The 11,916-nt window shown below is 40.6% G+C and overlaps 1 protein-coding gene across 2 annotated transcripts; it reads left to right on the plus strand.

Annotated features, from left to right (window-relative positions):
• The first annotated feature begins 4,545 nt into the window (after window positions 1-4,545).
• fignl1 (fidgetin-like 1) lies at window positions 4,546-7,516 on the plus strand. 2 transcript variants are annotated; one of them, XM_053501429.1, is made up of 2 exons: window positions 4,546-4,640; window positions 5,222-7,516. In XM_053501429.1, the coding sequence occupies exon 2, from the start codon at window positions 5,239-5,241 to the stop codon at window positions 7,237-7,239; it is 2,001 nt and encodes a 666-aa protein (XP_053357404.1). In that variant the 5' UTR covers window positions 4,546-4,640; window positions 5,222-5,238; the 3' UTR covers window positions 7,240-7,516. The 2 variants fall into 2 exon arrangements, with proteins under 2 accessions (XP_053357404.1, XP_053357405.1); XM_053501430.1 differs by having other exon boundaries at window positions 4,558-4,640; window positions 5,198-7,516.
• The last annotated feature ends 4,400 nt before the right edge of the window (window positions 7,517-11,916 follow it).

Raw genomic sequence — 11,916 nt, forward strand, 5'->3', positions numbered from 1 at the left:
AGGTGTGGGAATGAGATAGTAAGTTGTGCCTACGACTTAATAAGATGTGGGGATAAGATACTATGTTGTGGCCACAACTTTCTAAGGTGTGGGAATGAGATAATATGTTGTCACCACGACTTACTAAGGTATGGCAATAAGATACTATGTGTGGATAAGAGATACTATTGTATGTTGTGGCCACAACTAAAAAATGTGATAATGAGATCATTCATGTCGCAGATGTGACAGAATAATTGTTGTTTTAAAGTCATGCTGTGTGTCAGTGATAACTGACACTATCTATACTAACAGTCATAAATGAAATCTAATTAAATTTGTCCATGGTTTACAGGAGGATAAATGCTACGAGATTATTAATGTGTCCTTAAAACAGCATCTCGTAGCCATGAATTATAATATTTTGTTCCCATGTTTCCATAATAAATTGTTCCCAATTTATTTTATTAATAATATGTTTTTATAAAATCACATAATCATGAAGCCTAAAAATTTGTTTTCTAAAACAATGATTTTACTAAGCTCCCATAAACCACATACTTGGGTCCCTGACTTGCAAAATTTGAGTTACAAATTTACGCGGATACGAGCGGGCCGCAGTTTTACTTCCAGTTCAATCACGGAAGATTCTTATGTGTATTGTACAAAAAATTGAAACTGCAGTGCACCAGATACCAATATTTACAATTATTTATAATATTTTCAGTGTGTAAGTAAATGTATAAAATGTGTAAAGTCCGGTATATTATATGTGTGTGCATGTGGGGGTGCAGGAGAACAAAGTCGGCCTCACCGGTTTCAATGAATCAGTCCAGGAGCACGATGATAGAAAAATGTCTGTCCTGTAGAGCTGTCCTGATGGGAAACAATCCTAACTTTGAAAAAAAATCCTCAACAAACCAGAGTTCACAGTCCAATACAGAGGAAAACATAATGGCGTCCGGGATTCCCCTCCTGATTTAAAGGCGCAGAGACAACATTTCATTTACTTAGGCAAGATTACAGTTTTTGGCCAAATGATGGAAGTGTTGGGAAAAGGGGTCAGATTAAGTCAAGTGAAATGATATGCTTTTCATTGTATATTCGTGTCAAAGGCATATAAGACTCATCTTTGTTGGACTTAAAAACAAATCAGACTTACGAAGGTGCTCCCTGAATGGAACTCGTTTGTAAATCGGGGACTACCTATATTGGGATTATTTGTGGATATGTCTGTTTAAGAATTTTTTGCAAATAAATAGACTTTGTCATACATGGGTGCAGTGGCGGACTGGCCATCTGGTCAATGGTCAATGTGGGCCGGCCCAGTCAGTACGCAAATATATATAAAAAATACGGAAACCATAATATTGCATCTTTTTTCTACGCATATGGATGAGTGCGTCGACTGCACGGGCGTCGCTTCAAATAGTTTGTGTTTATGTTACCACGCATGTGGATGTATTCCCCTCCCTCAATATTAACTAGTTTGGTCTATTCCATCCGTGTTCTGAAACACGCCCCCGGTAGCACCAGTCTCACAGAGACCTAGGAGGCTTATAAACAGCTTGACAGCAAAATAAGACATTTTGCAGTATTATGATTTATCTATCCACCTTCCACAGTTTCATCCCAGTGGAACAATCTGACTACATGTAAAGTGCCATGAAAAAGTATTTGCTCCTTTCTGATTTTTTTCTTTGCATATTTGTCACCCTTGTATTGGTGGAATTTCACCTAAACACTTAATGAGAAAAAGACAGATTGGCTTTTTTGTTAGTGAGATATTATGAACATTTTGCAGGGGGCATAATCGTGATGCAGTGTAAGATATACCACTCATCAGCGTAAGCTGCAAGTGCAGCAGGGTCAGTGATGATGAACCAGTGCCTGCTGATGATGACCAACACCTTTCCCCTGATCTACCAGAAGCCGAGTGAAAAGAATGCCAATCAAACTAAACAGGTAAGCTGGAATAAAATCAGTAGCAGCATTAACTTATGTTAGTAATTATTATGGTAGTCAATATTCAATTTTATTTGTATAGTGCTTTTAGCAATTTTCATTGGCGCAAAGCAGCTTTAGACAGTCAAAAGAATTATTTAAGTTTGTATGAAATGTGAATTTGTATGAATCAAAATGGTCAGTTTGTCCCTGGTAAGCAAGCCGAGGGCGACAGTGGCAAGGAAAAACTCCCTGAGATGGTAATAGGAAGAAACCTTGAGAGGAACCAGACTCAACAGGGAACCCATCCTCATTTGGGTGAAACAGAAAGCAGTAAATGATCTGCATTTATACAGTGTGTAGGGTGGGATGCAGTTCAGCTATAATAGCTGATGTTAATTGATTCCTTGATTGACGTCCAGGTAGTTATTGAAGACATAGGTAGATATTAATATAAAATAATGTTTCTCTGCATTATTTCGGATTAATATTGACTACCATAATTAAAATAAGTAATTAGTTTACTAGCGTTAGCTAACGCTGCTGATTTTATACTGAACAAAAATATAAACGCAACACTTTTGTTTTTGTTCCCATTTTTAATGAGATGAACTCAAAGATCTAAACCGTTTTTTCTACATAAACAAAATAACCATATCTCTCAAATATTGTTCACAAATCTGTCAAAATGGACTGACAGATTTGGAGTCAAGTCGAGACCCCAATGAGGACGACGAGCATGCAGATAAGCTTCCCTGTTTCTGACAGTTTGTGCAAAAATCCTTTGGTTATGCACTCCGATTGTTTCAGCAGCTGTCCGAGTGGCTGGTCTCAGACGATCATGGAGGTGAACATGCTGAATGTGGAGGACCTGGGCTGGTGTGGTTACATGTCGTTTGCGGTAGTGAGGCCGGTTGGATGTACTATCAAATCCCCTGAAACACCTTTGTAGACGGCTTATGGTAGAGAAATGAACATTCAATTCACGAGCAACAGCTCTGGTGGACATTCCTGCTGTCAGCATGCCAATTGCACGCTCCCTCAAAACTTGCGACACCTGTGGCATTGTGCTGTGTGATTCAACTGAACCTTTCAAAGTGGCCTTTTACAGGTGGCCAGTCTAAGGCACACCTGTGCAATAATCATGCTGCCTAATCAGCATCTTGATATGGCACACCTGTGAGGTGGGATGGATTATCTCGGCAAAGAAGAAGTGCTCACTATCACAGATTTTGACAGATTTGTGAACAATATTTGAAAGATATGATTATTTTGTGTATGTAGAAAATGTTTCAGATCTTTGAGTTCGTCTCATAAAAAATGGGAGCAAAAACAAAAGTGTTGCGTTTATATTTTTGTTCAGTATATTTCAGCTTACCTGTTCAGTTTTGTTGCTATTCTTGTTAAAATATTGTCTTTATAGATTTATATGTTGTTTGTCTTGATGTTCTTTCCTTTGTTTCTTTGTTTTACTGATATGGTTCAATATATTTTCAGTGATGCTTCAAATAATATGTTTTAAAAGCATTGATTTCATTATTGTGTTATATTTTTATACTAGTAACTAGTGTTAAAAATGAATCTCTACATTAAGGAGCCAATGTGTTATAATATGGGCTGCTGTGTGCCAGGAAGTCCAGGGCCACTTTTTGGTCCCAGTTCACCCCTGCATTGGTACCTACAGTATCAGTCAAAAAAAGTTTGGTTTTATTTTTGACATTCTAGAACAATTCTAGATTTTTTTTTCAATACTGTGATATAACACACTTGACATTAGGCAATTAAGTAACAACAGTCAGTTATTTAAAGACATGAGGGTCAGCTGTTCTTAAATAGTTCTTGCAAGAACAGTATTGTCACAGTACAGTATTGTAAATGTATTTTCCTAACCCATCAAGCATCATGATGAAACTGGCTCATGAAGACCAAACAAGGAAAGCAAGAGCAAAACTTAGTTTACCTCTGCTGCAGATGAGACCTTCATTTAAAGTTAATTATCTCAGAAATGACCACTTAACAGCACCTCAGATTATAGCCCTTTATGTAGGCTTGACAGACCATAAGTAGCAGACTCATCTGAATATCAGCTGTTTAAAGAAGATTGTATACTTTGGTTGCTTTTACAATTGCTTTACAAAGTAGAAAGAAAAATAAATCAGGAAAGACCATGGAATTGTGGTGTGACCAAACTTTTGTATGGGAAACGAGTGTCATTGAATAACTCCGCAACAGTATTTATTAGTTTAATTATTTCGAGATAACGAGGGATTTGGCAACACTGATATGACGTAGCAAACACAGGCTTGGGCCAAGCTCGACGCGTATCGCAGGGGTTTGTGGTTACTGTAGTTAAATTTGAGTTACTTGACTACATCTACAATGAGCACTTTCCACCATATGGTGGCATTAAAACCCCAATAAAGGCGCAGCAGCCGGAAGACCGCCTCAGCACCAAGTCTATGCTATAATTTTTTTTATCTCCTAACCACTTTCCGTCATATTTGCCTATCGCCACCCTGATTGGCCTATTGATCATACCTCCTGGTCGTTGATTGGTCAGTAATACACGGCACTTACGACGTGGCGGATGGGTCATGCCTGAATACAGGTGGGATAAAAAAAATGAAGGCGGCGGGAAAAATTTTGAGTGCTGCAAGAGGTTTATACCTGGATATATGAGACAAGAAGCAATACAAGAAGAAGTTCATAAGGCCGGGGTAAGTTGCACAAGAAACCGAAGATATGTATTGCTGAGGAAATAGTGTCAAATGTGTTTATTTACTCCTAGCTAGCTTCGTGTGAGCCGCTGCTCTGTGTGTGTGTGTGTGTGTGTGTGTGCGCACTGAGGGCTCAGCACTGAGGACAGGAAGGTGTTGAAAATATGTGAGGTTTTAGCACGTGGGGAAGAAAAACATGAACAACAAATCATGTTCAATTCATATTTAGGTGATCAGCGTGTAATGTTCATTCCTTGTTGTATTTTAAGCACTAAACTCACCAGAGCAGAAGTCAGATCTCAATGACTATCACAGCCTGATGCAAAATAAAACTGTTTTCTTTAAACAGACACCCGTGGGAAGTGATTATGGGAAGTGATGTCCTTTTGGATAGCTCAGCTCAAAGTCAGTTAAAGTGATGACTTAATACAAAACCGAAACTGAACGTGTGATTTAGAAACACTCAGAATGTATTTTTATGAGCATGTTGTGTCATCATAATTTACTGCTCCAGTAATATTGCAAGACGCTCGATTAAATGTGTCCTGTTTTAACAGAAAATGTGTCCACTTCTCACGCAGAACGAAGCAGGCCAGACATGAGCAGCGTACACCTGGACGAGTGGCAGAGGAGGTCCTTTGACATTTCGTCTGGCACATGTACACCCGAACAGACGGCCGATGCTTACCGGGCACACATTCTGGCCATTCAGTATGCATGGGCGAATGCCGAGCTCTCTCCACACGGAGCTGCCAGCCTGTTCAGGACCTACACCGAGCGCTATGCTGCAGTCCTGGACTCAGATGACCAGCACACAGGACTGAATAACTACGCCGACAGCGCCCTGCACTTGGCCCGCAATCAGAGAAACCACAGCGACAAATGGGAGTCGTCGTTGACAGTCGAAAATGTGTTCAGCCTGCCATGCGTGCAGAAGATGATGCAGAGTGGGGTGGACGACAGCAGCGTCTCTGTGGATCCAGCAGATGCTGACGTTATTGTTGGTGGAGAAGTCGGTCAGAGTTGTGGCAAAGGTATGATAGTGTCCAATGCTGCTGTTGGATGCAAACCTGAGCATCCTTCATGCTGGCCTGTGCGTCACAGCAGTGCTGGGGTTGAGAAAACACCAGGGAACATGGCCACTGGTGCAGCAGACACGACCAAAAGTAAAGAAACCAGTCTACCTTCAGCCCCTAATGCCCCTGCACTCCCAACAGGGGTAACTCCACTCTTGGCTCATAACTCTCGTAATTCCCCTACCAACCCTGGCTCTTTTCCATGTTCAAGTTTTGCTAGCACAAGTGTGACCGGCGCAAACAATCACAATTCTGTGTTCTACTCCTCCACAAATCCCTCTAAGAGGAAGAATGTCTACAGTTCAGGAACTGAAAGCAGCAGAAGCTCATTCCTGCCACAAGGAGGTCATGAAGGTGGAGGTAGTGGACGGAGAAGAGAAGAGCTTTCTGGCACTATCTTTAAAACGGCACGAGAGCAGCTTATTGTTGACCAGCAGAAAAAACACTCCCATCAGGCACAGCGGGGTTCATCCGCTCCTACTGGTACAATAATTAAAAAATCTTTGGGGGCTAACAGGTCAAGGGGGGCTTTTTCCAAGTTTGTGTCACCAATACCAAGGCAGGAGGAAGACAGTAGCAGCAGGGATGCCCCAACACAAGACACTCAGCCTGTTGATGAGCGACTTAAGAACTTTGAACCTAAAATTATTGAATTGATTATGAGTGAAATTATGGACCATGGCCCACCTGTGGCCTGGGAGGATATTGCCGGCCTTGAGTTTGCCAAAGCAACCATTAAGGAAATTGTAGTTTGGCCCATGCTCAGGCCAGACATTTTCACAGGTCTCAGAGGTCCACCTAAGGGAATTCTCTTGTTTGGCCCCCCAGGTACTGGAAAGACGCTCATAGGGAAATGCATAGCCTGTCAGTCTGGTGCTACGTTTTTCAGCATTAGTGCATCATCACTCACCTCTAAGTGGGTGGGAGAAGGGGAAAAGATGGTTCGAGCTCTGTTTGCCATCGCCCGGTGCCATCAGCCAGCTGTAATTTTTATAGATGAGATTGACTCCCTGCTTTCTCAGCGCACAGATGGAGAACATGACTCATCTCGCCGGATTAAGACTGAATTTCTTGTTCAGCTTGATGGAGCTGCAACTTCCTCTGAAGACCGAATATTGGTGGTTGGGGCCACCAATCGGCCTCAGGAGATCGATGAAGCGGCTCGGCGCCGCCTGGCCAAGCGACTCTACATTCCCCTTCCAGAGGCTGCCGCACGTCAGCAGATAGTGAGCAGCCTAATGTCGCGGGAGAAGAGCCAGTTGAGAGTGGATGAGCTTGAGAAGGTGGTGTCGAGCACAGAGGGTTTCTCTGGGGCTGATATGACGCAGTTGTGCCGTGAAGCAGCACTCGGACCGATCCGCAGCATCCAGCTAAGTGACATCGCCACCATTACACCCGAGCAGGTGCGACCCATACTGTACTGTGACTTTCAGGAGGCACTTAAGACTGTACGGCCCAGTGTGTCTACCAAAGATCTGGAGCTCTATGAGGACTGGAACAAGACTTTTGGCTGTGGTAGATAATCCACAAAAATTAAACATTAGTGGGTTTTTTTGTTCGTTTTTTGTCAATTTTGGATATTTTTAGTTTTTAAGTTTGTAAACTTAAAAGAACTGTGCTGTTTGCTTTAATATAGTAAATGTATAAGCTGATTGAAAGCGCTGTTGAATTTCTGTTTTGATTTTGAAAACCTCTTGATGCTTTTTCTACGATTATTGTTAATAAGTTTTTTGTTACCCAGTGCAATTTTTTATTTAGACTGGAACGTTGGAAAATTTTGGAAAGTAAATAAATGTTTATTTGGTGCTATGTATTTTTTTCTGTGTTATTTCTTATATTAATATAAACTCATATTTTATATTTCATTTTTAAGTTAGTCAATTTTATCTTACATTTTTTGATAAATCTGCCAATAATTTCTTAAATTTACTGGATGTATAGTCTGATAAGTCAGAGGTAATTTAAGCACAGCAGCATGTTGTATAGTCAGCTTGAAGTAAGTTAAAAATTAACTGTGTTGCCTATATATTAGATATGTTTCTCAGTTCTCAAAAACAACAACAAAAATGCCAGTTGTGTGGGCAGAAACGCCTTGTTCGTTAGAGAGTTAGAGTTCACCACTGAACTACCCCAACCCCAAGGTGTTTTATAATCAAGTTTCTTTGAATGCAGAGCTGCTTTACAGTCATCCCAAGTGATATAACCACAAGTTGTCATCCCCCCCAAAAGGGGATTACTTCCCCAGCCTTCTGCATTAGCATTATTTAAATGGTGTAGGATGTGGAAATTAATGGTTATGTAACTCATTATCTTTTCCTGGAGTGTTATTGAAGATACAAGTTATCCAAAGTCACATTTTCTGAGGATTACCCATTCCTAGTATAGTAATGGCGTCATGGATCATGTGGTGATGACAGAATGTCGTCTCTGGTGCCCCCCTTTTAGGAGAAACATTGAGAATGTTTTTTATACAAGTCTAGTTTTCAACAGGTTTATGGTTAGTCATTTTCCCCAAATGCTGGCTAGACATTTGCTGTTAGTTCAGGTAAGGTAAGTACCTAAGGTCACCTGTAAGGAAATAAAAATAAAATGGTTCTGAAGGAATAAACTTACACTTATTGTCCACTTTTTAACCAAGGTTCGTCTTCCATGTAATTACAAATACTGACCTTTTAATCAGAATCTAATCAGGAGAAAAATTAAGGTAGTAGTGCCTACTACCTTAATGCCTAACCGTTCTTCACATACGTGTGGGGGTCTCTGGACTCCATTTTGAGATGGATATAACGTGTTAATGCTAGCAGCAACATTTTCTTGGTAAAACAGAGGAAATGTGCCAAGTTCATACTAAAAGGGAACAAGGAGCTCTGTGTCTGTTGTTTCTGTTAATGTGCCTTATCCAAAGGAGAACTATCAGTGAGTATAGCACTGAACTCTTCACCTCTTATGTTACTTTACTCACTGGCACCACGTTTAATTTCTCACTGCTTTGCAGCTCAGGACTAAATCTCCTTTTTTTCTGCTTGTATGTGGATCTGGTGAGGGAAGTTGGGCAACGTTGCAGGCATTCTGGTCTCATGATAAGACTAACCCACAGACTAGCTCTTGCACTGCTCTTCCTGTTCTGGATTTGGCCATGCGGTCTGACGCTACATTTGGGAAATCAGAGAAAAAATGATTTTGCATAGTGGATGGAGTTAAAAGATGGTGAAGTTATCCCTAGTCAAGCATACCTGATACAGTTTATTAGCCGGCATTTTATAATAAGAAGGTTTTTTTGTAAAAGGAAAAGACAAATGCAGAGTATTGGGGTCCCTATACCTGGCATTGGGCCCTCAGTGTTGTAAAGGATTCTGTTTAAGAGGAAGTGTTATTTACTGGGAAATGCTTGTGAATGTTGTTTCTTTTTCTTTTCTTGGTTTACGGTGTGGTGGGAATTCAGGCTGTTACTGAACTTTTACAGATGTCTGAGGATGTTGCGTTGCCTATTAGCTCATTGGTGTTTGCACAAGCACTTCTGTGGACTCTACAAATTAATTTACTGACTGATCAGGCGTTTTTTGCTCGATAGGCTTCCATGTGGTGGGAAAACTTTGTCTTGTTAGCCTGTTTTTTTTTTTTTCTTAGTTAACAATTTAAATTCTTTCTTGTTATTCGAGCCAAAAGATTTGACTTTGTCAAATAACTTAAATTAAAGTAAGTAAAATATTTTTGGTTAAAGTAACAGAAGAAATATTTATTTTCATAATTTTCTTTAAGTTTATTTCATGTTTTTTGTACATATGGCTGTAGAATTATTATTATTGTTTCCTCTGTGTATAAGGCACATTCTGTTTTTTGGAAAACCAGCTATTTACAGTAGTATGGGTAGTTCCTGAAACCATGACACATACAAGAAGTCCAGACTTGTCCTGTCTCCTCCTACGTTCTAATGATTTTTTATAAATGAATTACAAGGTTTTAAATAAAATCACCACAGTAAAAATTTGTTGATATAAATTGCCTCAACTTCTTTAAATATCAGCCTTTTGGTTTCACTTTGGAACCTATCAGTAATGAGTTTATGTGTGTGAATCCGTGTGGTTTATATCTGGAAAATCCATAGCTGTGTGACGGATCTTCTGCCACAGGAGTTTACTAAAGGAAATGCCCACATGCATGATGTCATTCATAGTTAGGAAGAACATCCTAAAATATTCATTTAGGGCTTACTCATTATTTAGATATTTAAGCTTGGCTTTTTATTTTGTAAGCAAGCTTTGATTAATTGGAACTTTAATATGTTTTCAGCATGTTGATGTTATTTTATAAGGAATATTTCTCCAAAACACTCAATCTTTCAGTCACTCATGCTCTATGCCACTTATCCTGTACAGTGTCTTGTACCTGGAACCTCTCCCAGGGGACACAAGCATGAACTCACTCTCACACTACGGGCAATTTGGGAACACCAATTAGCCTAATCTGCGTGTCATTGGACTGTGGGAGGAAACACACCAAGCATAGGGTGAACATGCAAACAGAAAATGCACACAGACCTGAGGTGGGAAGCAAACCCTCATCCCTGAGGTGCGAGGCCACAGAGCTGACCTCTACACCACCATGTTGCCTCTCTAAAACATCTAATATTTAATGTGCATACTATTTTGAATAAAGTTTAAACCTAAAAGCCTCGACATTTATTTTTCGAATATACGCACTCACGCACTTATCATCTACTGTATACCGCTTTATCCTGTAACAGGGTTGTGAAAGCCTGGAGACTATCCCAGGAGACTTACGGCACAAGGCGTGGTACACCCTGAACAGGGTTTCATTCATCGTAGAGCACACACATTCACACATACACAATCACTGCTCATTCACACACTACACGGCGATTTGAAAACGGCAAATTAGCCTATCTGTATATCTTTATACTATGAAAGGAAACCAAAGCACCCAGAGGAAACCCACCGAGCAAAGGAAGAACATGCTAACTCCATGCACACAGACCCCAAGGTGGGAATTGAACCGGAACCTGGATGTGCAAGGCAACAGTGCTAACCACTCTCTTAGGGTGACTATGACAAGGGGCAGTCAGTGTCTTGCATTTTATTACACCAAAGTAGTAAAAGATAAGATAAGATAATATAAGATAAGATGTACCTTTTTTCGTCCCACAGTGGGGAAATTGCAAAACAAAAGGACTGTAGGTGAGTGAGTGGATAAGTACATTTTTCTTTTCTAATTTTGTTCAAGACAAGTCAGTGAAGTTTCTAAGACATCTCAAAGGGGAAGATGGAAAAAAGTGTAAATCTCCTTGCCTTCAGCCGAGTGACACTGATTATAGACTGTACTCACATAAAATGAAGCAGTCATGTAAATTTTATGAAACAATCTTAGAAAAACTGGAAGACCATGAAAAAAGCACTTCATTTATTTTTCATCTTTTTTGTCAAGTCGGTTAATGAGTATTTCAGGGTCATGTGGTTGGCTACAGTATTGGAACTTTGTAAAAGTAGCCAGCAGAGCAAGTAGTGAGCCTGTCCCAGAGGACTGATGGAAAGCTGTCAGCACAGCAGGGGCAGACCACAGCTGGACTGTGAGGACAAGATACCCAGAATTCCTCTGTAGTTGGGCAAACCTTATCACTTAAGTTTTCCTTGATAGAGAAAAGGAGATCACTTAAACCCCGGTAATATTAAGAGGCACCTTTATTACGTGTTCATTACTGTGCAAGTGCCACAAAACAACACTTTGGCCGTTCGCCCACTGAATTTCAGGTTTTGCTGGCAGTAAGGTAGGTGTGTGGTCTCAGAAAGAAGTCTAGCATTAGTTTGGGTTGAAAGGAGAAGTGAGATCTTGGATTGAGACAGTCAGGGGTGGGTGCTAGCCAGATTATCCCTCACATGCAAATGGGCTGTCTCCACCGTTAGGTCCCACTGAAGCGTGGGGACACTGCGTTGGCTACAGCTGCTTCCCGTTTCCACCCAATCACACCAGCACCATCTGGATACATGTCTGTGTGTGTGTGTGTTTGTGTGTGTGCGTGTGTGTGTGTGTGTTGTACGGACCTGGTGCCCTGACGCATTTTTGAACAGCAAGTGTGCGCACACTCAGACATGGTCTAGGTGATGTTCATTATTAACAAAGCAGGTGTGCCAAGCTGATGGATACGCTCTCATCCATTTTATTAAGAACACTTTCACATCACTGCA

This window comes from Clarias gariepinus, chromosome 8, assembly GCF_024256425.1.
Source record: "Clarias gariepinus isolate MV-2021 ecotype Netherlands chromosome 8, CGAR_prim_01v2, whole genome shotgun sequence".
NCBI lineage: Eukaryota > Metazoa > Chordata > Actinopteri > Siluriformes > Clariidae > Clarias > Clarias gariepinus.